Source organism: Haematobia irritans, chromosome 1 (assembly GCF_050003625.1).
Source record: "Haematobia irritans isolate KBUSLIRL chromosome 1, ASM5000362v1, whole genome shotgun sequence".
In the NCBI taxonomy this organism is placed as follows: Eukaryota; Metazoa; Arthropoda; class Insecta; order Diptera; family Muscidae; genus Haematobia; species Haematobia irritans.
This window is the reverse complement of record NC_134397.1, coordinates 38,008,629-38,034,343: the sequence shown is the minus strand read 5'-3', so window position 1 is coordinate 38,034,343 and position 25,715 is coordinate 38,008,629. Positions and strand designations below refer to the sequence as shown.

Sequence of the window (25,715 nt, the reverse complement as noted above, 5' to 3'; positions counted from 1 at the left end):
GGAGAGTTGTTACTAATATTTTTTTTATATATCCTTTTTGGCTTTCAGTTTCGTTCCGAGCCTGATTATGAGTATGACTTTATTGTAATTGGTGGTGGCTCAGCCGGTTCTGTTGTTGCTGCACGTCTATCTGAAGTCCCTCAATGGAAGGTGTTGTTAATTGAAGCCGGTAAGTTTAGTCTGCATTATGTCTTGTATTTTTTTATTTGTGTGTGTTTTTTTTGCAAACTTTACACTAATGACGTTACGTTAGAAAAACTACTAGAATGACCAGTTTACTGCAGTTTTTTTCTTTTCAATTAAACTTTTCTGTTTTGTAACGTGAAAACTTTGGCCACTTCAAAATGTGTAATACTATGACATATGTTGCAAAAGCAAATATCTACAGTGGTTCAAAACATTAATGAACAAATTTATAATCTCAAATGTCATATCATCCATAACGTATCGTATATCTTCTAAATATATATATATATATATATATATATATATATATATATATATATATATATATATATATATATATATATATATATATATATATATATATATATATATATATATATATATATATATATATATATATATATATATATATATATATATATATATATAAAATTCAAAGTATTTTTGTTTATTTGTTTGTATGTTCCGGGTAAGCTCCGAAACGGCTGAACTGATTTACATGAAAATTTCAGAGAACGTTAAGGGTGCTCATGTGCTGAAAATAGGGTAACTCAGTTTTTGAAATTTGGTCGAGAAAAGTTCCCAGATTTGGAAGATTAAGGGTGGCCTCTAGGCAAAGATCCGCTACTTTATTTTTCGATATTTTGTCAGTGTGGGGGCCTCTCCTTTGTCCGACTTATGTTATAAGTACAGTAAAAAATAAGTATATACGTCCGTAAGTTCGGCCAGGCCGAATCTTATGTACCCTCCACCATGGATTGCGTAGAAACTTCTACTAAAGACTGTCATCCACAATCGAATTACTTGATTTGCGGTAACACTTGCCGATGGCAAGGTATCTTAAAACTTCTTAACACCGTCTTCTAAATTGTAAGTTAGTCCATACGGGGTATATATTAAACAACAAAAAACAAGCGGATTAAATACGTATATAATTCAGTTTGACAAACTTTTCTATAGAAATAAAATTTTGCCAAAAATAATCTACCAACATTTTATTTCTATAGAAAATTTTGTCAAAATTTTATTTCTATAGAAAATTTGGTAGATTATTTTTGGCGATATGGACCAATTCTTGTGTGATTGGCGATCGGCTATATATAACTATAGACCGATATGGACCAATTGTTGCATGGCTGTTAGCGGCCATATACTAGTGCTATGTACCAAATTTCAACCGAATGGAATGAATTTTGCTCCTCCAAGAGGTTGGAGGTCAAATTAGGGGATCGATTTATATGGGGGATATATATAATTATGGACCGATATGGACCAATTCTTGCATGGTTGTTAGAGACCATATAGTAACACCACGTACCAAATTTCAACCGGATCGGAAAAATTTTGCTCCTGCAAGAGGCTCCGGAGGTCAAATCTGGGGATCGATTTATATGAGGGCTATATATAATTATGAACCAATATCGACCAATTTTTGCATGGTTGTTAGAAAGCATATACTAACACAACATACCAAATTTCAACCGGATCAGATGAATTTTGTATCATTCTGGCTGAAATTTGATACAAATCGGAGGAAATATGCTTGTCTTAGAGGCTCCGCAAGCCAAATCTTTGGGTCCGTTTATATGGTGCTATACGTAAAAGTGGTCCGATATGGCCCATTTGCAATACCATCCGACCTACATCAATAACAACTACTTATGCCAAGTTTCAAGTACATAGCTTGTTTCGTTCGGATGTTAGCGTGATTTCAACAGACGGACGGACATGCTTAGATCGACTCAGAATTTCACCACGATTTTTATACCCAGTCGAGTGTATAAAAACTAAACTTTTCCGATTTACTTGAAGTTTACAGCCGACGTGAGGGGAGATTATAAAGTTAATATGGCGTACCTGATGTGTTCATAGTTGGACAGGGAGGGGGAATTCCACCTTACCCACTTTTTGAAAATTGCAACAAAATTATCCGATTTGCTTGAACTTTTCAGGGAAGGTTGCAGGGGGCGTCTAGACAAAGAACGGCTACTTTATTTTTCAGTATTTGGTCCGGGAAAGGGGCCTCCCCTTGTTTTGTTTTGCCGTTGTTTTTTTTTTTTTAAGTACAGTGCAAAACAACTAAAATTCTCCGATTGAAATTTTACGGAAAAATTAGGTGAGGTTATGAAATTTATATCAGGTTCCTGATTTTTCAATATTTGGTCGGAAAAAATAAAAGTACATACAGAGAAAACTTAAACTATTCCAATTTATTTGAAATTTACAGAGGACGTGGGGAGAGGTTATGCAATTAATATTGGATATCTGATTTTGTGACATTTGGTCGGGAAGGGGAGGCCCTTGCTCTGCTTTTTGAAAATTGGGCTTATAATTTGCTCTACATCATTTTTCGACATTTGGTTGGGACATCCTTTAAAACTGAAAAAAAAACTAAAATTCTAAAGTTTTCTTGAAATTTCCAAGGGCCGTGGAGGAAGGTTATGAAATCAATATGGTGTATCTGTTTTTTGGATATTTGGGCGGAGAGGGAACGTTCTCCTTGCCCCACCCTTGAAGGAAAGTTGTTCGATTTTCTTGGAATTTTCAGGACGTCAACTAAAAAATTAACGTCAACGTTACTTAAAAAAAATTAATACTATAAATTTCCGTGATTGATTATTGTTTCAATTAAAATTCTTTTTTGAACTAATCAAATTTTTAATAGACATTTTTTTTAGAATTCAATAAAAATTTTAAGTGGAAAAATATTGGTGTTTTTTTTTTGTGTATATAGAAAAAATATTTTTTGTCTTCAATTCCGATATTAATTGATCCAATTAATTTTTGATTTAATTAAAATGTTATCCTCTCTATTATTATGAGTATTTTTCCTTTGGGTGTGCGTATACCATTCAAGGTAGTTTATAAAAAATTTATCCAATTCATTTTAAATGGGATAGGGAAACAGAAAAGGAAAAACGACTTTTCCCATTAATGGTTTTTTTCTCGCTATAGATGACCGATATAAAAATAAAACAATGAAAAATCACAACTCCAGCTTTTTTATAAAACTATGACCCCAAACCAAAGAAATCTGAAATTTTTATTTTAATACAAAATTTCATTGAAACCTTATTTTCCAGTAATAATCCAACTATTCTGCTTAGCCTTTTTTTAACAAAATCGTTAAGTTACGTTTTTTGTAACAACATAACTAAAATTTATTTACATCGCTCAAATTTTTAAGAAATTTGTGTGGCACAATTTCAAAATTAGTTTTCATTTCTCAGTACGTTTTGCGAGAAAAACTGATTTAGTTTAAGACCCATCGTATTTTCTATATAAAAACAAAAAATAGTCGGATAGATATAGAGAAATATTCTTAAAAATGTCTAAATTGAAGCATTTCAATTTGTTTCTTTTCTGGTTTGCAATTAAACCACAGTACATTGTTAAATAATATCAAAAAGAAATATGCGTGAACAGCACGCTTTTATTGTGATCAAGGAAAAAAACACCTCAAATATACATATATTTGGTCAAGTAATGGCAACAAGTCAGGTATTTGCATCATTTTTCGATATTCACTCTTCAATTAAATCCATTATCTTAAGCTGAGTTTTTGTCAAAATACCCATGAAGGTAATTTGTCAGCTTATTAAAAACCAGTATGGACCTATGGGATAATTTCGGTAATGCACTGTGTGTATTATTACCTTACGCGTCGGTGGTTTGAATGGAGTAATAACAAATGTTATGGACCTCTCATCAATCTGAAATGTCATTCTGTCATTTTGAAGTAAAATAAAGATGATGACATCTTTGGGGTAAAGATGCCAATGAATTCCAGACCATTTATGGTGTTTCAATGATTGTGGTCAATGGTCTTTGTGTTTTTTTTTGTTTTGTTTTTTTGTTATATTTTTTTTGTATACACCACAGGTAGCAATTTATCAAGAATTGTACAACTTCGTAAAAAATTATGTAATTTTGATTTTTCTTACTTTCTTACTTTATATAGCAGGGACAGTATTTAATAAGGTCAAATGTAATTAACTCATAATTACAGGATATTGTTAATATGCTTAATACGCGCATGGGATTTTTTAATACTGTTAAGTGTAAAGTAGTAAAAGTTGAGTAGCGAAAAGTCGTATCGATGCCAGTTTTATTTGCGACAAAAGACTTAAGACAGAAACTGTTTTCACTTCGGTTTTACTAAAAGCTACACAAAACAAAAGACTTAAGTCACAAACATATTTATACCCACCACCATAGAACGGTGACGGGGGTATAATAAGTTTGTCATTCCGTTTGTAAAACATCGAAATATCGATTTCCGACTTTATAAAGTATATAAATATATTCTTGATCAGGGAGATATTCTAAGACGATATAACCATGTCCGTCTATCTGTCTGTCTGTTGTAATCACGCTATAGTCCTCAATAATGAAGCAATCGTTCTGAAATTTTGCACAAACTCGACTTTTGTCTGCAGGCAGGTCAAGTTTGATATAGTCCCCATATATACCGACCTTGCAATTTGGGGTCTTGGGCTTATAGAATCTTTAGTTTTAATTCAATGTGCCTGAAATTGGACACCTACGGGTATTTTAGGACCATAAAGAGATGTGCCAAAAATGGTGAGTATCGGTCCATGTTTTGGTATAGCCCCCCAATAGACCGATCTCCCGATTTTACTTCATGGGCTTATAGAAACCACATTTATTATCCACTTTGCCTGAAATTGGAAATCTGGAGGTATTTTAAGACCATAAGGAAGTGTGCCAAAAATGGTGAGTATCGGTCCATGTTTTGGTACCTAGAGGTATTTTAGGACAATAAAGAGATGGGCCAAAAATGGTGAATATCGGTCCATGTTTTGGTATAGCCCCCATATAGACCGATCTCCCGATGTTACTTCTTGGACTTATAGAAACCGTTTTTTATCCAATTTGCTGAAATTGGAAATCTAAAGGTATTTTAGGACCATAAGGAGGTGTGCCAAAAATGATGAGTATCGGTTCATGTTTTGGTATATCCCCCATATAGACCGATCTCCCGATTTTACTTCTTGGGCTTCTAGAAAACGTAGTTTTTATCCGATTTACCTGAAATTGGAAATCTAGAGATTTTTAGGAGCATAAATAGGTGTTACGAATATATTTTATATCGGTACAGATTTTGATATTTCCCCCTTAAAAACCCGTCCTCCGATTTGTGGTCAGTATTCTGTAGGTTTTTAGAACCACAATTATGTGTGTTTAATTTGGCGTATATCATGTTTTTGGGTGCTATACCCTTCGGCTTATATAAATTACTTTAAACTGAAAGTAAAATTTCCAGATTTTACTTGTTCTAATCGTTTGAATAATGGTTGTCTATAGATTTTAGATTTCAAATCAAGGCGTTTTTATACCCTGCGCCACACTGTGGAACAGGATATTACAAGTTAGTGCATATGTTTGCAACGCCCAGAAGGAGACGAGATAGACACATGGTGTCTTTGGCAAAATATCGATTTCCGACTATATAAAGTATATATATTCTTGATCAGGGAGAAATTCTACGACGATATAACGATGTCCGTCTGTCTGTCTGTTGTAATCACGCTACAGTCTTCAATAATGAAGCAATCGTGCTGAAATTTTACACAGACTCGTCTTTTGTCTGCAGGTAGGTCAAGTTCGAAGATGGGCTATATAGGTCCAGGTTTTGATATAGTCCCCATATAAACCGACCTCCCGATTTGGGGTCTTGGGCTTACAGAAATCGAAGTTTTTATCCAATTTGCCTGAAATTTGAAATTTAGAGGTATTTTATGACCATAAAGAGATGTGCCGAAAATGGTGAGTATCGGTCCATGATTTGGTATAGCCCCCATATAGACGGATCTCCCGATTTTACTTCTTGGGCTTATAGAAACCGCAGTTTTTATTCAATTTACCTGAAATTGGAAATCTGGAGGTATTGTAGGACCACAAATACGTGTGCCAAAAATTGTGAGTATCGGTCCATGTTTTGGTATGGTCCCCATATAAAACGATATCCCGATTTGGGGTCTTGGGCTTATAGAAACCGTAGTTTTTATCCTATTTGCCTGAAATTGGAAATCTAGAGGTATTTTCGGGTCATAAAGAGGTGTGCCGAAAACTGTGAGTATCGGTCCATATTTTAGTATAGCCCCCATAAGAACGATCTCCCGATTTAACTCCTTGGGTTTCTAGAAACCGTAGTTTTTATCGGATTTGCCTGAAATTGTAAATATTCTGGTATTTTAGGCTCACAAAAACTTGTATTGGATTAAGTTTTTATCGGTCCATTTGGTAATGCCTCCATATAGACCGACTTCACTTCTTGAGGGTGTAGAAGGCGCACTGATCATGAAAATGGCTTGAAACTCAATGTAAAATTTCCAGATTTTACTTCTACAGATTTAAGATTTCAAATCAAGACGCTATTTTATAATTTTCTTGCACACTTACAAGAGATGTTAATGATTCCCCTAAAACTCAAACAAAAATGGTTCTTATAAATCCAGAATCTGATATAGTCCTCATAGGTGAAATCTTTAAATTTATCTTCGGGAAGTGTCCTCAAGTCCTCAAGCCCTCCTGAAATTTCAAAGGAAACCCTAATATTTGGTTCATGGTGGTGGGTATTTAAGATTCGGCCCGGCCGAACTTAGTTCTGTATATACTTGTTTTTATTAACATTGTGTTCCATCCCAAGGCATTAGCCGACTTAAACAAAATATTGGCCTCTGCGGTCATATGAGTGTAAATCGGGCGAAAGCTATATATGGAAGCTATATCTAAATCTGAACCGATTACAACAAACTTGGTACAAACAGTTGGAATGTTATGTCTATTTCATGTGCAAAATTTCAAGTAAATCGGAGTAAAATATTGGCAACTGTGGTCATATGAGTGTGAATCGGGCGAACGATATATATGGGAGCTATATCTAAATCTAAACCGATTTCAATAAAATTTCGCACACTTGACAACACTACTAATTGTACTCCTAGTGCAAAAATTCAACCAAATTGGATGAAACTCTGGCTTCTGGGGCCATATAAGTCCATATCGGGCGAAAGTCCATATCGGGAGCTATATCTAAATCTGAACCGATTTCTTCCAAAATCAATAGGATTCTATTCTGAGCCAAAACACATACTTGTGCCAAATTTGAAGTCGATTGGACTAAAACTGCGACCTAGACTTCACAGACAGAGGGACAGACGGACATTGCTATATCGACTCAGGAGCCCACCCTGAGCATTTTTGCCAAAGACACAATGTGTCTATCTCGTCTCCTTCTGGGTGTTGCAAACATATGCACTAACTTATAATACCCTGTTCCACAGTGTGGCGCAGGGTATACAAAATAAAAACAATAAGTTCAATTCAGCATTAGTTTAACTACGGAATTTTTTTCAGTGTAAAGGGTAGTTAAAATGTCAAGGGCCGATGTTCATTTAAAATAAAACACAAACTATTTAGGAAATTATTGTCATTTTATTTTATTATGATATATTGGTATTACTCAATTATGTATGGAACAAAATGTCGGCCAAAGGGGCGCCGCGACCTCGGTGGCACACCTTGATCCGATGGTCCAAATTTTCGATGACGCTGAGGCATAATGGAAGTTTTATGCCGTTAATGTGCCGAATTATCCCATCCTTTAGCTCTTGAATTGTTGCTGGCTTATCGACGTACACCTTTTCTTTCAAATAACCCCAAAGAAAAAAGTCCAACGGTGTCAAATCACATGATCTTGGCGGCCAATTGACATCGCCATTACGTGAGATAACACGGCCATTGAATTTGTTGCGCTTGCTGTGTGGCAAGTGCCACCGTCCTGCTGAAACCACATATCGTCCACATCCATATCTTCCAATTCGGGCCATAAAAAGTTCGTTGTCATCTCACGATAGCGAACACCATTCACAGTAACTGCCTGACCGGCCTCATTTTGGGAAAAATACGGCCCGATGATGCCGCCAGCCCATAAACTGTACCAAACAGTCGCTCTTTGTGGGTGCATTGGTTTTTCGACAATCACTCTTGGATTCTCATTCGCCCAAATGCGGAAATTCTGTTTATTGACGAATCCACTGAGGTGAAAATGTGTCTCATCACTGAAGATTATTTTCTTCGAAAATTGATCATCCACTGTTGCCATTTCTTAGAACCATTCTGCCCATTCACGACGTCCATGATTCAAATTGAGTAAGTCTGAAAGAAAGAAATGTCAAATAAAATTCGGAAAAAAACTTGGCGTTTAAGTGTGGTTCACATTCAACATCGGCCCTTACAATTTAACCACCCTTTATGCTGGTTTTTTCGGTAATTTGAAGGTCATAATTCGTGCCAAAGGTAGCCTATTCCAATAAATCTAAACTAATACTAAAATTTTATTTTATTTTGCTTTTTTTGCACAGTAAAAAAAAATAAAATATATAGCGCTTTACTTTGTTGCATCACATATCACCCACCCTGTATAACCGAGTCTGAACATATCATTTCATTCATTCATTTCATTTCACATTATGGTGAGAACTCTTACATAAGCTTTGAAATACTCAGAAATATTACCAATTTTAATAAGAGTTGATAAACTTCAGCTACAATTTTTGGTGTTCGGTCGAACTCAGTTTGAACCAATGACCGACCCTCTTACATGCAAGGCAAATTGACTAACCATTGGTCGACTATGGAGAAATCAGAATCAGAAATCTATGTTAAATTCGTCTACCAAAAATCTATATCCAAAATTTCGAAAACTTTAAGGAATAATGGCATTATCTCTTTTATATAATAAATGTTTTTTATTATATTCAAATATTTCCAAATTGTTGATGAAAAAATTTGGAAAAATTATCACTTTTATTTAAACTAAACTAAACTTAATAATATATATTTTTTTGTATATTCCTAATATTGCACAAGATCATTAGTCAAGATGAAACAAACACAAACAAAAAACTTAAGACACAAACTTTAAAGATGTGATGTATAACCTAAGAACTCAAACTACCATATCCATATATCAAAAAAAAAAATATAATTACCTTGTATTTATTAATATCCAGAAATCTTCAGATGCTATATCTATATGAAATTTTAATTCTTACATTTTTATAACCTAAACGAAGAACACTAAATAAAACACTAAAATTATATGACATAAATCCATTAAATTCACTTTTTTATCATCAACATCATTATTATTACCATGTTAGTCAGTTGAACATGTTAGTTGGCGCAGACGGTCAGACTGGAGTAGTCTGGGTAGTTAGTATGTCTACTTGTCTATTCACTCATTGTCTCCAAAGACCATGTGAATGTTGATGGCTAAACATTTATATGACAAATATTTTTTATTTTTTGCACATGTGTCTCCAAATGATAATACCATAGTAACACGCAATTGCAATCAAAATGAAAACAAAAAAAAAAACAAAATATTTAATAAAATGTTACATTTTATTGTGGAAAAACTGTTGAAAGGTGTTGAGTGCATTAAATCACACACTTACACACAATGTATATATGTTCATAATGATGAGCTCTCTTTTTTTAAGTATTAGCAATATGACACGAGACAACCCAAGACATGTGTCGTTCATTTGTGTAAAGCGCTTTCAACAAACGAAAGTCTTTTGATAAATATCATTTATTAGTGTATATTTGTTTTAATTACTATTATAAATATTCATTTTAATAATGCCAAAACTCATGGGTTCATATCTTCGTTAAATATTTTTTTTTTATTTTTTTTTATTTAATTTATAGGAAATTATTAGTTAATTAATATTAGCTATAGCTACATAGGCCTTAAGCTTAGTATGTTTTTTTTTACCAAATTATTTTTTTTAAATTTAAATTACTTCAGTCATGGCCATTCGTAATATCAATCACAAATTTAGTTGAAAACAATCGAGGTATCAATTACAAATATATAAATTGTTTGTTTGACCATATAAACAAGTATATACAGCAGTAAGTTCGGCCGGGTCGAATCTTAAATACCCACCACCATGAATCAAATATTGTAGTTTCCTTTGAAATTTCAGGGGGGTTTGATGACAGATATTCTCCCAAGCAGAGCAGATCAACTAGTACACTTCCCGAGGATAAATTTAAAGATTTTACCTATGAAGACTATATCAGATTCCGGATTTATAAGAACCATTTTTGTTTGAGTTTTACAGGAATCATTAACATCTTTTGTACATGTGTAAGAAAATGATGAAATAACGCCTTGATTTGAAATCTAAAATTTGTAGATTTTCACCCCCATTATTTAGAGGATTACGAGAAGTAAAATCTGGGTATGTTACTTTCAGTTTCAAGCCGTTTTCATGATCACTGCGCCTTCTATACCCTCAAGAAGTCAAATCGGTCTATATAGATGCCTTACCAAATGGACCGATAAAAAACTAAATCCGATACACGTTTTTGTGAGTCTAAAATACCAGTATATTTCCAATTTCAGGCAAATCGAACAGAAACTGCGGTTTCGAGAAATCCAAGGACTTAAATCGGGAGATTGGTCCTATGGTGGCTATACTAAAATATGGACCGATACTCAACGTTTTCGGCGCACCTCTTTATTGTCCTAAAATACTTCTAGATTTCAAATTTCCGGCAAATTGGATAGAAACTACGGTTTCTAGAATCCTAAACAATAAAATCATTTCTTGCACACCTATTTATAGTCCTACAAAACCACTAGATTTTCAATTTCAGGAAAATTGGAAAACTACTACGATTTCTACAAACCCCAAAAGTAAAATCGCAAGATCGGTCTATATGGGGGCTATACTAAAACATTGACCGATATTCACCATTTTCGGTGCACCTCTTTGTGGTCGTAAAACACTTCTAGATTTCAAATTTCAGGCAAATTGGATAAAAACTACGGATTGTAGAAGCCTAAGAAGTTAAATCGGGAGATCGGTCTATATGGGGACTATAGCAAAACGTGGACCGATACTCACCATTTTCGGCACACCTTTTTATGGTCCTCAAATACCTCTAGATTTCCAATTTCAGGCAAACTGGATAGAAACTACGGATTCTAGAAGCCCAAGAAGTAAAATCGGGAGATCGGTCTATATGGGGACTATACCAAAACATGGACCGATACTCACCATTTTCGGCACACCTTTTTATGGTCCTCAAATACCTCTAGATTTCCAATTTCAGGCAAATTGTATAGAAACTACGAATTCATAGAAGCTCAAGAAGTAACATCGGGAGATCGGTCTATATGCGGACTATACCAAAACATGGACCGATACTCACCATTTTCGGCAAATCTTTTTAGATTACCTCTAGATTTCCAATTTCAGGCAAATTGGATAGAAACTACGGATTCTAGAATCCCAAGAAGTAAAATCGGGAGATCGGTCTATATGGGGGCTATACCAAAACATGGAACGGTACTCACTATTTTTGGCACACCTCTTTATGGTCATAAAATACCTCGTGATTTCAAAATTCATGCAAATTGGGTAAAAACTACGATGTCTATAAGCCCAAGATCCCAAATCGGGAGGTCGGTTTATACGGAGACTATATCAAACCCTGGACCGATATAGCCCATCTTCGAACATTACCTACCTGCTGACAAAAGACTAGTTTGTGCAAAATTTCCACACGATTGCTTCATTATTGAAGACTGTAACGTGATTCCAACAGACAGACAGGCAGACGGACATTGTTATGTCGTCTTAAAATCTTTCTGATCAAGAATATATATACATTATATAGTCGGAAATCGATACTTCGATGTGTTACAAACGGAATGACAAACTTATTATGGGTATAAAAAATTATTGACTTTTTACTCAATTATTTGTATAAAATTTTAATCGGTTTAGTGAGAAAAATCAAATAATAAATTAATAATTAATTTAGTCATCACGATTTTCATCCGATTTAAGGAAATTTTTAAATACAGTGTTTTTTTACAGCCCATAAAAAATTAACAAATATGGTATGTATTGGGATACTCAAAAAAGACAACCAACAAGGAAGTAAGCTTAAGTAGCTTAATTTTAGAAAATTTTAACGGAATTATATTACGATAGCATAAAAATTAATTAAATATTTTTTGTCAAATTCAAAGAAAGAAAAAAATGTATAGACCAATTTTTTGACTTGACTGTTATAGTTTTATTATTGTTTTAGTATAACTATATAATGACTATGCTATCGAATGTGTTGACCATTAGCGAACTGGGTCACACTCACCTCACATTAAGTGATTCGAAAATTAAATATATTTGTTTTAAATCAACTGATATTCATCGAAAAGAAAACAAAAATTGATTATACTTAACTCTTAATTTAATTTATGTATATATTTCACTTTCGCTTCTAATGGTTTTTTAATCAATGTAAAACAGATGTTAAATTAGCCATCTCAATAAAATATTGGCTCGATAAATTTACAAACGGCAGCAAATTAGAATATGCGCCGCCAATTGATTACATATTCAATAGAGATAATTAAAATATTTTCAAAATCGTCGAGGGTCTCCAAAACATGGTTTTTATAACTAAAAAAAAAAAATAGTGTAAGCATAAAAAAACATTAATATAAAACTAAAATTAGTTAAACTACACTCCCCAGATTTGAACTCCGCAGCCTCTTAGAGGAGCAAAATTCATCCGATCCGCTTGAAATTTGGTACGTGGTGTTAGTATATGGTCTCTAACAACTATGCAAGAATTGGTCCATAATAATATATAGCCCCCATATAAACCGATCCCCAGATTTGTCCTCCGGAGCCTCTTTTTGAGGAGCAAAATTCATCCGTCCATATCGATCCCCAGAGTTGTCCTCCGGAGCCTCTTTTTGAGGAGCAAAATTCATCCGATACGGTTGAAATTTGGAACGTGGTGTTAGTATATGGTCTCTAACAAACACGAAAGAATTGGTACATATCGGTCCATAATTATATATAGCCCCCATATAAATCGATCCCCAGATTTGAACTCCGCAGCCTCTTAGAGGAGCAAAATTCATCCGATCCGGTTGAAATTTGGTACGTGGTGTGAGTATATGGTATCTAACAACTATGCAAGAATTGGTCCATAATAATATATAGCCCCCATATAAACCGATCCCCAGATTTGTCCTCCGGAGCCTCTTTTTGAGGAGCAAAATTAATCCGATACGGTTGAAATTTGGAACGTGGTTTTAGTATATGGTCTCTAACAAACACGCAAGAATTGGTCCATATCGGTCCATAATTATATATAGCCCCCATATAAATCGATCCCCAGATTTGACTGCCGGAGCCTCTTTTTGAGGAGCACAATTCATTCCGATACGGTTGAAATTTGGAACTTGGTGTTAGTATATGGTCTCTAATTATATATATCGGTCTATAGTTATATACAGCCGATCCCCAATCACACAAAAATTGGTCCATATTGGTTCATAATCATGGTTGCCACTCGAGCCAAAAGTTTTGTCAAAAATTTATTTCTAAGAAAATTTTGTCAAAATTTTATACCTATAGAAAATTCTGTCAAAATTTTATTCCTATAGAAAATTTTGTCAAAATTTTATTCCTATAGAAAATTTTGTCAAAATTTTATTCCTATAGAAAATTTTGTCAAAATTTTATTCCTATAGAAAATTTTGTCAAAATTTTATTCCTATAGAAAATTTCGTCGAAATTGTATTCCTATAGAAATTTTGGCAAATTTTTATTTCTATAGAAAATGTTGTCAAAATTTCATTTCTATAGAAACTTTTGTCAAAATTTTATTTTGTGAAACCTAATTATATACGTATTGGCCTTTTTTCGTTAAATATATGCCACGTATGGACTACCTTGCAATTTAGAAGACGGTGTTAGGAAGTTTTAAGCTACCTTGCCATCGGAAAGTGTTACCGCAACCCAAGTAATTCGATTGTGGATGACATTCTTCAGTAGAAGTTTCTACGCAATCCATGGTGGAGGGTACATAAGTTTCGGCCTGGCCGTATATACTTGTTCTTTTATAAATGCAATATAATTTATATAATTATATCCTAAAAAAAAGTCTACTAAAATTGTAAGCCAATTTAGCTACACTTTAGGTCATGAAAATTAGTTGATAATGGTAAAATTTTCTTCAATGTAAGGAATTTTTTCTTGACTCTAATTATTTTTTGTTATACTCAAATGTAATGCAAAATTTCACTAAATTTGAATTTCGTACAATGCACTGAAAGTTTTCTTTTCAGAAGAACGAAATTTTACACAATAATTTCGTTTTCCAGTAAAGAAAACTCTCAGACTCAATTTGTTTTTTATTTTCTGTTCAGTTCCACATAATTCCAAATAATTTCTCACCACTTTGATTGCTGTAATACATTACCCATTATTCACTCTTATTAAAAAAACGATACACATTTCACCACAACAATTTCTTAATATTCACACATTTTTCAAATGTCGATTTATCACACCCACTCTTCAAAGTATTTATATCATAATGAGGTTGTAATGATTTAAAAATTCATTTGTTACACATTTGTCATAAGGCATTAGAAAATGTTATCTCAAAATAATCTTTGTTTCTTAAGTCTTTTGTTTTGTGGGATAATTGCAAAGCATAACCTCCTCTACACAAACACAAACAAATCAAACAAAACGAATAACCATTACCGATATAGATAAAATTTGATAAAAATGATTTATGAAGCTTTACGTAAAAGAAATTTCTTCGCACATATTAATTTTACCATGATTTCTTTACTTATTGTTATTATGTCTCTATTATTGTGTGATTTATGATATGCGATTTTAAAACAAATTTTTGGTGATCTTTGAAAGAAAACGTTATGGAAGATGTAAAGGGCATTCAAAGAATGTCAACTAAATTGTGAAAAAAGTATTATTTTTAATATTTTTTCTTTTTTTAAATTTGGAAAAAAATATTAACTTAGTTTAAACATGTTACAATTAGAAAACTATTTTAGTTTAAATTTTCTACAATAAAATTACTTTTTCTTTCATTGTGGGTTCCCTTTTTTTGTTGTAGTGTTACTTTTTTCCATTAAATGTTTCTACGACAAATTGTACAAATTTTTTTAGAATTACTTACAATAAAAATTGTTTTTCTTTCTTTTCCTTTATAGGCGGTGATGAACCAGTGGGAGCTCAAATTCCATCTATGTTTTTAAATTTTATTACCAGTGATATTGACTGGGGTTACAATACCGAACCGGAAACATCGGCTTGCCTTTCAAATGAAGGACAACGTTGCTATTGGCCAAGAGGAAAAGTCCTTGGTGGCACTTCTGTCATCAATGGCATGATGTATATACGAGGAAATCGTGAAGATTATGATGATTGGGCTGATTTGGGCAATCCTGGTTGGAGCTATGAAGAAGTCTTGCCATTTTTCAAAAAATCCGAAAACAATTTAGAAATTGATGAGGTGGGAGCTGATTTACATGCAACTGGAGGCCCCATACCAGTCTCAAAATTCCCATATAATCCGCCATTGTCTTATGCAATCTTAAAAGGTGGCGAAGAATTGGGTAAGTATCGATGGCTTGAGAAATACTGAGAATAACGATTTAATAAAAATGGTGAGATTGCAGATGAAAATAGCAGACGAAAATTTTTCACCACACAGAAAAAAATATTTCTTGTCTTCAATCACAAAATTAATTGATTCAATTAATTTTCAATTGAAATGTCATCAATCACAGAAATGAAAGTATCAATCACCAAAGTCAATTAAAATATTAATTGATTGTGATTGATATTTGTTTCAATTAAAAAAATAGTTGAACCAATTAAATTTATAATTGAAAACTTTTTAAAATTCAATTAAAACTTTAATTGGAAACTTTTTTGGTAATATTTTTTTCTGTCTACATGTCCAATTATGTCCGTATAAGTAAACAATATGTTTTTACCAGGCAAGAAATCTCGATATTTAGAACTAAAATCTCTTTAGAAAATTTCAAGGGTTCAATTATCGAGATTTCGATTATTTGTAGATTTAACAGCTGTTTTTTTTTTTGTTTACAAACAACTAGAACTGATTTCTTTTGATTGAATATAAAATTGGTGCTAACAATTGGGTTCCTTTCGTTTTTTCGCCAACATAAAGTCTTCCTCAATAAGTGAAAACTCAAGCAAAGACCCAGCGGCGGAAATCGCTCTTCATAAGGCCTTTTAAAAGGCATTTATTTGCAGACACAAGGCATTGACTTCCCTTTACATATTCATTGATTTTTTACACAGGCTGTCATAGCCGACCAAGGGCTCCGACTTCAACTTACAGCATAAGCGCTAATAAAAGGTCATTATTTTAAGGCCTTTTAGGAAATCCTCAAATAACTTATTTTAATGTGTGATAAAATAAGGCATTTTATAATGTATACATCAAAAGGCTTTATGAAGCATATATAAATAGAGGAAGAAGGAAGAGGTCTTACAAAAGGGATTATTTTATAAGATCTAATCGTATGAGTATTGCCCCTAAAATAAGGGCTCCGTGAATGCTTTAAATCGAAAATGCTCTCGATTTACGCCGCTGGGGATGTATGTGCGCACGCATACATCTACAGTGAAAATAACTACAAAAAACTGAAGTTTTAGAAATCAAACTTCAGTTGTACACCGCTGTATTGTAGAATTTGAAAAGGTGGTTGTTTATACTACGTTCTGACTAAACACGAAATCTTGCTATTTAGAACCAAAATCTCTTTACAAATCTCAAGTGTTCAGACCAGGAATGAAAAATGCAGAAGAATAGAACTTTTTCAGTACCGTAGTACCCCCACGAATAATTTAGTACCATTTGTGTAGACAATTTTGAGCCGATATCAGATTTATGGTACAATAGTTTTGACAAAATATTTTAATATTTTGAAAAAGTGTTTAACAAACTTATTTGCTAATAGTCTTTTTCAAATGTGGCAACATGGAAGAAAATCTTGATTTTGTAAAAGCCATTGTCAAAAAAAACGACTTCATTGAATTTCAAGAATGTTTGAATCGGAAACAAGTATATATGGCCGTAAGTTCGGCCAGGCCGAATCTTTTGTACCCTCCACCATGGATTGCGTAGAAACTCATACGAAAGACTGTTATCCACAAATTTCAACTCACTCGGATGAAATTTGCTCCTCCAAGAGGCTCCAAAACCAAATCTCGGGATCGGTTTATATGGGGGCTATAAATGATTATGGACTGATATGGACCACTTTTGGCATGGTTGTTAAATGTCATATACTACCACCACGTACCAAATTTCAACCATATCGGATGAATTTTGCTTCTCCAAAAGGCACCGGAGGTCAAATCTGGCGATCGGTTTATATGGGAGCTATATATAATTATGGACTGATAGGAACCAATTCCTGCATGGTTTTTGGATACCATATACTAACAACACATACCAAACTTCAACCGAATGGGAAGAATTTTGCTCTTCCAAGGTGCTCCGGAGGTCAAATCTGGGGATCGGTTTATATGGGGCCTATATATAATTATGGACCGATATCGACCAATTTTTGCAAGGGTGTTTTAGGCCATATATTAACATCACGTACCAAATTTCATCTGAATCAGATGAATTTTGGTCTTCCAAGGTGCTCCGGAGGTCAAATCTGGGGATCGGTTTATATGGGGCCTATATATAATTATGGACCGATATGAACCAATTTTTGCATGGTCATTAGAGACCATATAGTAACATCATGTACCAAATTTCAGCCGGATCGGATGAAATTTGTTTCTCTTAGAGGCTCTGCAAGCCAAATTGGGGAATCGGTTTATATGGGGGCTATATATAATTTTGGACCGATGTGAACCAACGGACGGGCGGACGGACATGCTCAGATCGACTCAGAATTTCACCACGACCCAGAATATATATAAAGTATATGGGGTCTTAGATCAATATTTCGATGTGTTACAAACGGAATGACAAAGTTAATATACCCCCCTTCCTATGGTGGAGGGTATAAAAACATGCAATTCTATATTACGCTTCCTCACTTTCTAGATAAGAAGTTATCGATCGCGTACTAAAATAATGCGAACCATTACAGTCACGGTCGCAACTTGATACAAAAATAATCTACCAATATTTGGAGAAAATCTTACCAAAAATATTTTACAAAGTAAGTTTTGTCAACATTTTATTTCTACAGAAAATATTGTCAAAATTTTATTTCTATAGAAAATTTTATCAAAATTATATTTTTATAGAAAATGTTGGTAAAATTTTATATCTATAGAAAATTTTGTCAAAATTTTATATCTATAGAAAATTTTGTCAAAATTTTATTTTTGTAGTAAATTTTGTAAAAATTTTATTTCTATAGAAAAATTTATCAAAATTTTATTTTTATAGGAAACTTTGTTAAAATTTTATTTCTATAGAAAATTTTGTCAAAATTTCATATCGGTAGAAAATTTTGTCAAAACTTTATATCTATAGAAAATTTTGTCAAAATTTTGTTTCTATAGAAAATTTTGTCAAAATGTATTTCTATCAAAATTTTGTCAAAATGTTATTTCTATAGAAAATTTTGTCAAAATTGTATATCTATAGAAAATTTTATAATAAATTTATTTCTAAAGAAAATTTTATTTCTATTTTTTTTATACCCTGCGCCACACTGTGGAACAGGGTATTATAAGTTAGGGCATATGTTTGTAACACCCAAAAGGAGACGAGATAGACACATGATGTCTTTGGCAATAATGCTCAGCGTGGGTCCCTGAGTCGATATAACCATGTCCGTCTGTCCATCCGTCCGTCCGTCCGTCCGTCTGTCTGTGAACACATTTTTGTGATCAAAATCTAGGTCGCAATTTAAGTCCAATCGCCTGCAAATTTGGCACATGTTCCTATTTTGGGTCAGAATATAACCCTATTGATTTTGGAAGAAATAGCTCCCATATATATCTTTCGCCCGATATGCACTAATATGGACCCAGCAGCCAGAGTTTTATACCGATTTGCTTGAAATTTTGTACAAACATAACACTTAGTCGTATAGTGAAGTGTGCAAAATTTGATTGAAATCTGTTCAGATTTAGATATAGCTCCCATAAATATCTTTCACCCGATATGGACTTATATGGCCCCAGAAGCCAGATTTTTAGCCGAATTTGGTTGAAATTTTGCACTAGGAGTACAATTAGTACTATAGTCAAGTGTGCAAAATTTGATTGAAATCGGTTCAGATTTAGATATAGCTCCCATATATATCTTTCGCCCGATATGCACTAATATGGTCCTAAAAGCCAGAGTTTTGGGCCAATTTGGTTGAAATTTTGCACAGGGAGTAGATTTAGCATTAAAGCTATGCTTGCCAAATTTGGTTGAAATCGATTCAGATTTAGATATAGCTCCCATATATACCTTTCGCCCGATATGGACTTATATAGCCCCAGAAGCCAGATTTTTAGCCGAATTTGGTTGAAATTTTGCACTAGGAGTACAATTAGTACTATAGTCAAGTGTGCAAAATTTGATTGAAATCGGTTCAGATTTAGATATAGCTCCCATATATATCTTTCGCCCGATATGCACTAATATGGTCCTAAAAGCCAGAGTTTTGGCCCAATTTGATTGAAATTTTGCACAGGGAGTAGATTTAGCATTATAGCTATGCTTGCCAAATTTGGTTGAAATCGATTCAGATTTAGATATAGCTCCCATATATATCTTTCGCCCGATATGGACTAATATGGTTCTAATAGCCAGAGTTTTGGCCCAATTTGGTTGAAATTTTGCACAGGGAGTAGATTTAGCATTGTAGCTATGCGTGCCAAATTTGATTGAAATCGGCTCAGATTTATATATAGCTCCCATATATAGCTTTCGCCCGATTTATACTCATATGACAACAGAGGCCAATTTTTTACTCCGATTTAGTTGAAATTTTGCACAGGGAGTAGAATTAGCATTGTAGCTATGCGTGTGCAATTTGGTTGAAATCGGTTCAGATTTAGATATAGATCCCATATATGTTTTTCTGATTTCGACAAAAATTGTCAAAATACCAACATTTTCCTTTTAAAAATCGCCTCTGCTTAGCCGAAAACTTGTAAAAAGGCCTGTAATTTTCCTTATCATCAAATACATATATATCGAGCGATAATCATAAAAAAACTTTTGCGAAGTTTCCTTAAAATTGCTTCATATTTAAATGTTTCCCATATTTTTTTTACTAACATTGTGTTCCACCCTAGTGCATTAGCCGACTTAAATTTTGAGTCTATAGATTTTGTAGAAGTCTATCAAATTCTGTCCAGATCGAGTGATATTTAAATGTATGTATTTGGGACAAACCTTTATATTTAGCCCCAAACACATTTGACGGATGTGATATGGTATCGAAAATTCGATCTATAAAGTTGTGCAGGGTATAATATAGTCGGCCCCGTCCGACTTTAGACTTTCCTTACTTGTTTTTTCTTCAGAAAGTTTTGTCAACATTTTATTTCTACAGAAAATTTTGTCAAAATTTTATTTTTATAGTAAACTTTGGTAACATTTTATTTCTATAGAAAATTATGTTAAAATTTTATATCTATAGAAAATTTTGTCAAAATTTTATATCTATAGAAAATTTTGCCAAAATTTTATTTCGGTAGAAAATTTTGTCAAAATCTTATTTCTATAGAAATTGTCAAAATTTTATTTCTATAGAAATTTTGTCAATGTTTTATATCTATAGAAAATTTTGTCAAAATTTTATATCTATAATAATTTTATTTCTAAAGAAAATTTTGTGAAAATTTTTATTTCTATAGAAAATTTTGTCAAAATTTTATTTTTATAGAAAACTTTGTTAAAATTTTATTTCTATAGAAAATTTTGGGAAAATTTTATTTCAGATAAAGATTTTGTAAAATTTTATTTCAGATGAAAATTTTGTCAAAATTGTATTTCTATAGCAAATTCTGTCAACATTTTTTGTTGAAAATTTTGTCAATTTTTTTATAGAAAAATTTGTCAAAATTTTATATCTATAGAAAAATTTGTCAAAATTTTATATCTATAGAAAATTTTGTCAAAATTTTATTTTGGTAGAAAATTTTGTGAAAATTTATTTCTAATTTTTATGTTAGGCTGATATCAACGCAGGCCATCTGGCATTTCCCCAATTAAAATATACTGAAATCTATGAGGATTTCGTACTCAGTGTGAATAGGCTATTAAATTTACAAAGGCAGAACTAATATTTCCCCCATTGCAAATGTACTGAAACTCATTGATTCAGAACCTGTTTTGAGGAGATTTCAGACATAATTTTATCATAAGATGGTAATTTTTCAAAATTTTCTTTTTTTCCTTTAGGGTATGCTGTTCACGACTTGAATGGTTATAATTCGACTGGTTTTATGATTGCCCAAATGACCTCACGCAATGGTATACGTTACAGTTCAGCACGTTCCTTTATTCGACCTGCTCGCATGCGCAATAATTTACATATTCTCTTAAATACAACGGCCACAAAAGTCCTAATACATCCTGGTACCAAAACAGTTTTGGGAGTTGAGGTCAGTGATCAATTCGGTAGTATGCGTAAAATTATGGTAAAGAAAGAAGTTATTGTTAGCGGAGGTGCTGTTAATTCACCACAAATTTTACTATTGAGTGGTATTGGTCCCCGAGAAGATTTGGAAAAGGTAAGAGACTTCTAGTGATACACGAACGTTCGATTCTAATCTACAGTATTCTTAATTTAGGTTAATGTTCGTCCCATCCATGATCTGCCAGGAGTTGGTAAAAATTTACATAATCATGTGGCATATTTTACCAATTTCTTTATTGATGATGCCGATACGGCCCCCTTAAATTGGGCCACTGCTATGGAATATCTATTGTTCCGCGATGGTCTTATGTCTGGAACCGGTATATCAGATGTCACTGCCAAATTGGCTACTCGTTTTGCCGACAAACCAGGTGTACCCGATCTTCAATTCTACTTTGGGGGCTATTTGGCCAGTTGTGCCCGAACAGGACAAGTGGGAGAGCTATTATCGAACAATTCTCGTAGTATACAAATTTTCCCAGCTGTTTTAAATCCCAAATCACGGGGCTACATAACCTTGGCTTCAAATGATCCTTTGGCTCCGCCACGTATATTTGCAAATTATTTAACTGATGAACGAGATGTTAAGGTTCTGGTGGAGGGTATTAAATTTGCCATAAAACTATCACAAACATCACCACTGAAACAATACGGAATGCGATTGGATCGTACTGTGGTCCAAGGTTGTGAGGCTATGCAATTCGGTTCAGATGCCTATTGGGAATGTGCTGTACGTCAAAATACTGGACCTGAAAATCATCAAGCAGGCTCTTGTAAAATGGGTCCAGCTCATGATCCTATGGCAGTGGTAGACCATGAATTAAGGGTACATGGTATACGAGGTCTCAGGGTAATGGACACTAGTATTATGCCCAAAGTGACAGCGGGCAATACACATGCCCCAGCTGTAATGATTGCGGAAAAGGGTGTGTACATGATTAAACGGGCCTGGGGTGCTAAAGTCTGACGATTGGATGCAACGTGGACGCTGCATAGAGTAGTTTAATAATATTCAATGAAAAAAAAGAAAGAAAAACAAATACAAAAAAAAAAAATTAAATGTATTTACTTCTATTTAGGCCTTATTTGATATTTTTATTGAGAACAAGAATTGATTGTGAATTTTCGAATATCCTGTTTGTATTAAATTTCATTTTATCCTTCGCCACTAATATTAACTATCTACTCTATAGTTCACTGTTGCTCTTCTGTTTTGTAGATACAATTCATATTTCCTTTGTATGCTTGAGTTATCACTTTTTTGAGTAGGAGTCTAAATAGTAGACAAGAAATGTTGCTATGTTATTCAGACTAGTAGGCAATTGGCCAGAGGATAGACTACAAGTTACAAAAATTTTTGTTTAACCTTGTCGTATAATAGCTTAATTCTTCGGCAAAGTACACACAACGTATTTGTTTTTTTTTTCTTCTGAAAATCTATTATTAGGTCTGTTTTCTTTTAGCCCTCGATTAAATATCTCTATGAGCTATTCACAATATCATTCTATCCAGAACATCTTATCGGTGCAAAGCGCGTCAGTTGTGCCAGATTGCATTTTGATAAAGTGACGTTTCCTCGATTCACAATAGAAATTTATTGTGACTAATTTGTTGAATAACATGAAATTAAAAGTTGTAAAGTGTCATAAATAAGCAAAGCAGTAAATATACAATTCGAGCACTTTATATATTAAAAATTATAAAAATGCATTGAAAATTAAAAAATATATATATTTGGCAAAATATCGCAAAATTTTTCAATTCACATCCAAATCCCACCTTAACCCTCTGTGGCTGAGGTGTTCTAATTTTAACAATATAACTGACGTGGGGTCAAGTAGACCTCATTTCTAAACTGATATCCTACGTTAAAATTTCGGATCAAAAAGTTTTTAGCCATATTTTCCATAAAAACATATGGTTATTAAGCAATAAAATCTAAATGTTCGAGCATAAAGAAAAAAGGTACTGGGAGCGGAGAGATCGATGTTTCGTACTTTAGGAAGATATGCATGTATTTTGTGGTGTCTGACGACGTCAGCTACAGAGTGTTAAGTAGCGATGCAACGGCTGTTGAAATGGTGGGCATCCGTCTAATGACAAGCCCATGTTAAATTCTGCGCCAATTTTGCGCCACTTCTGGATCCAAAAAAAAATATTTTCACTACTTTTTTGGCAAAGCTTTTTTGCTGGGTAATCGTACAACATGAAGTTCGAATTTGCATTTAGAGAACAAAAATATTACTGTTGTAGAACTGATACTGCCTCTCTTTGCTTATTAATATTCTGAACATATTACAATATTGTAACAGAAGTGGTGTCAAGCAAATTTTAAATCTTCCCAAAAAATACTACAAAATTGTTCTATATTTCACGGTTGCCACAGTTGGTGGATTGGTAGAATTCTTGATGTTTTGGTAGATTTTGCACTGTATTCCTCTCCAAACATTTTTTATAGAAATAATTTTGACAAAATTTTCTATAGAAAAAAATTTTAACAAAATTTTCTATATAAATAAAATTTTGTAAAAACTTTCTCTAGAAATAAAATTTTAACAAAATTTTCTATAGAAATAAAATTTTGACAAAATTTTTTATAGAAATAAAATTATGACAAAATATTCTATAGAAATGAAATGTTGACAAAATTTTCTATAAAAAAAAAATTATAAAAATAAAATTTTGACAAAATTTTCTATAGAAATAAAATTTTGACAAAATTTTCTATAGAAATAATATTTTTAAAAAATTTTCTATAGAAATAAAATTTTGACAAATTTTTCAATAAAAATAAAATTTTTACAAATTTTTCAATAAAAATAAAATTTGGACAAATTTTTCTATAAAAATAAAATTTTAACAAAATTTTCTATAAAAATAAAATTTTGACAAAATTTTTTATAGAATTAATATTTTGACAAAATTTTCTATAGACATACAATTTTGGCAAATTTTTCTATAGAAATAAAATTTTGACAAAATTTTCTATAGAAATAACATTTTTACACATTTTTCTATAAAAATAAAATTTTAACAACATTTTCTATAGAAATAAAATTTTGACAAAATCTTCTATAGAAATAAAATTTTAACAAAATTTTCTATATAAATAAAATTTTGACAAAATTTTCTATAGAAATAAAATTTGGAAACATCTTCTATAAAAATAAAATTTTAACAAAATTTTCCATAGAAATAAAATTTTGACAAAATTTTCTATAAAAATAAAATTTTAACAAAATTTTCTTTAGAAATAACATTTTGACAAAATTTTCTATAGAAATAAAATGTTAACAAAATTTTCTATAGAAATAAAATTTTGACAAAATTTTCTATAGAATTAAAATTTTGACAAAATTTTCTATAGAAATAAAATTTTGACAAAATTTTCTATAGACATAAAATTTTGACAAAATTTTCTATAAAAATAAAATTTTGACAAATTTTTCTATAAAAATAAAATTTTAACAATAATTTTCTAAAAAAATAAAATTTTAACAAAAATTTTCTACAAAAATAAAATTTTGACAAAATTTTCTATAGAATAAATTTTTAACAAAATTTTCTATAGAAATAAAACTTTGAAAAAAAAATCTACAGAACAAATTTTTTTTTTTTGTTTTTTTGGCAGAATTTTCTCCTAATTTGGTAGATAATTTGTAGCTCCAGTGACAACCGTGTTCCCGTTACCTTTAAACAGAAGCTGTATAAGGCATTTTTATCCCCAAATTCGACCAAATATAAAAAATACCAAACGTGAAAAACCCTCTAAAATTGGAGAGAAAATCCCCCAACCTGGCAACACTACTATTTTTCTTTTCTCCTACAAGATTATTATGTATTGTTTCTATTTACATATTCCCATAAAAAAAATAAACTACAAAATTGTTCTATATTTCACGGTTGCCACAGTTCGATGTTTTGGTAGATTTTCCAATGTATTCCTCTCCAAACATTTTCTATAGAAATAAAATTTTGACAAAATTTTCTATAG

General features: G+C 32.3%; 1 protein-coding gene across 2 annotated transcripts in view; it reads left to right on the top strand.

The window, feature by feature from the left end:
* Positions 1-22,781, top strand: part of Gld (Glucose dehydrogenase) — a 114,136-nt gene extending 91,355 nt beyond the window's left edge. For both annotated transcript variants that reach the window (XM_075289858.1, XM_075289859.1), the window contains exons 4-7: positions 49-169; positions 15,284-15,688; positions 21,484-21,815; positions 21,876-22,781. In XM_075289858.1, coding sequence (XP_075145973.1) covers positions 49-169; positions 15,284-15,688; positions 21,484-21,815; positions 21,876-22,688 — 1,671 coding nt within the window. In that variant the 3' untranslated portion in view covers positions 22,689-22,781. The remainder of the gene's footprint in view (positions 1-48; positions 170-15,283; positions 15,689-21,483; positions 21,816-21,875) is intronic.
* The last annotated feature ends 2,934 nt before the right edge of the window (positions 22,782-25,715 follow it).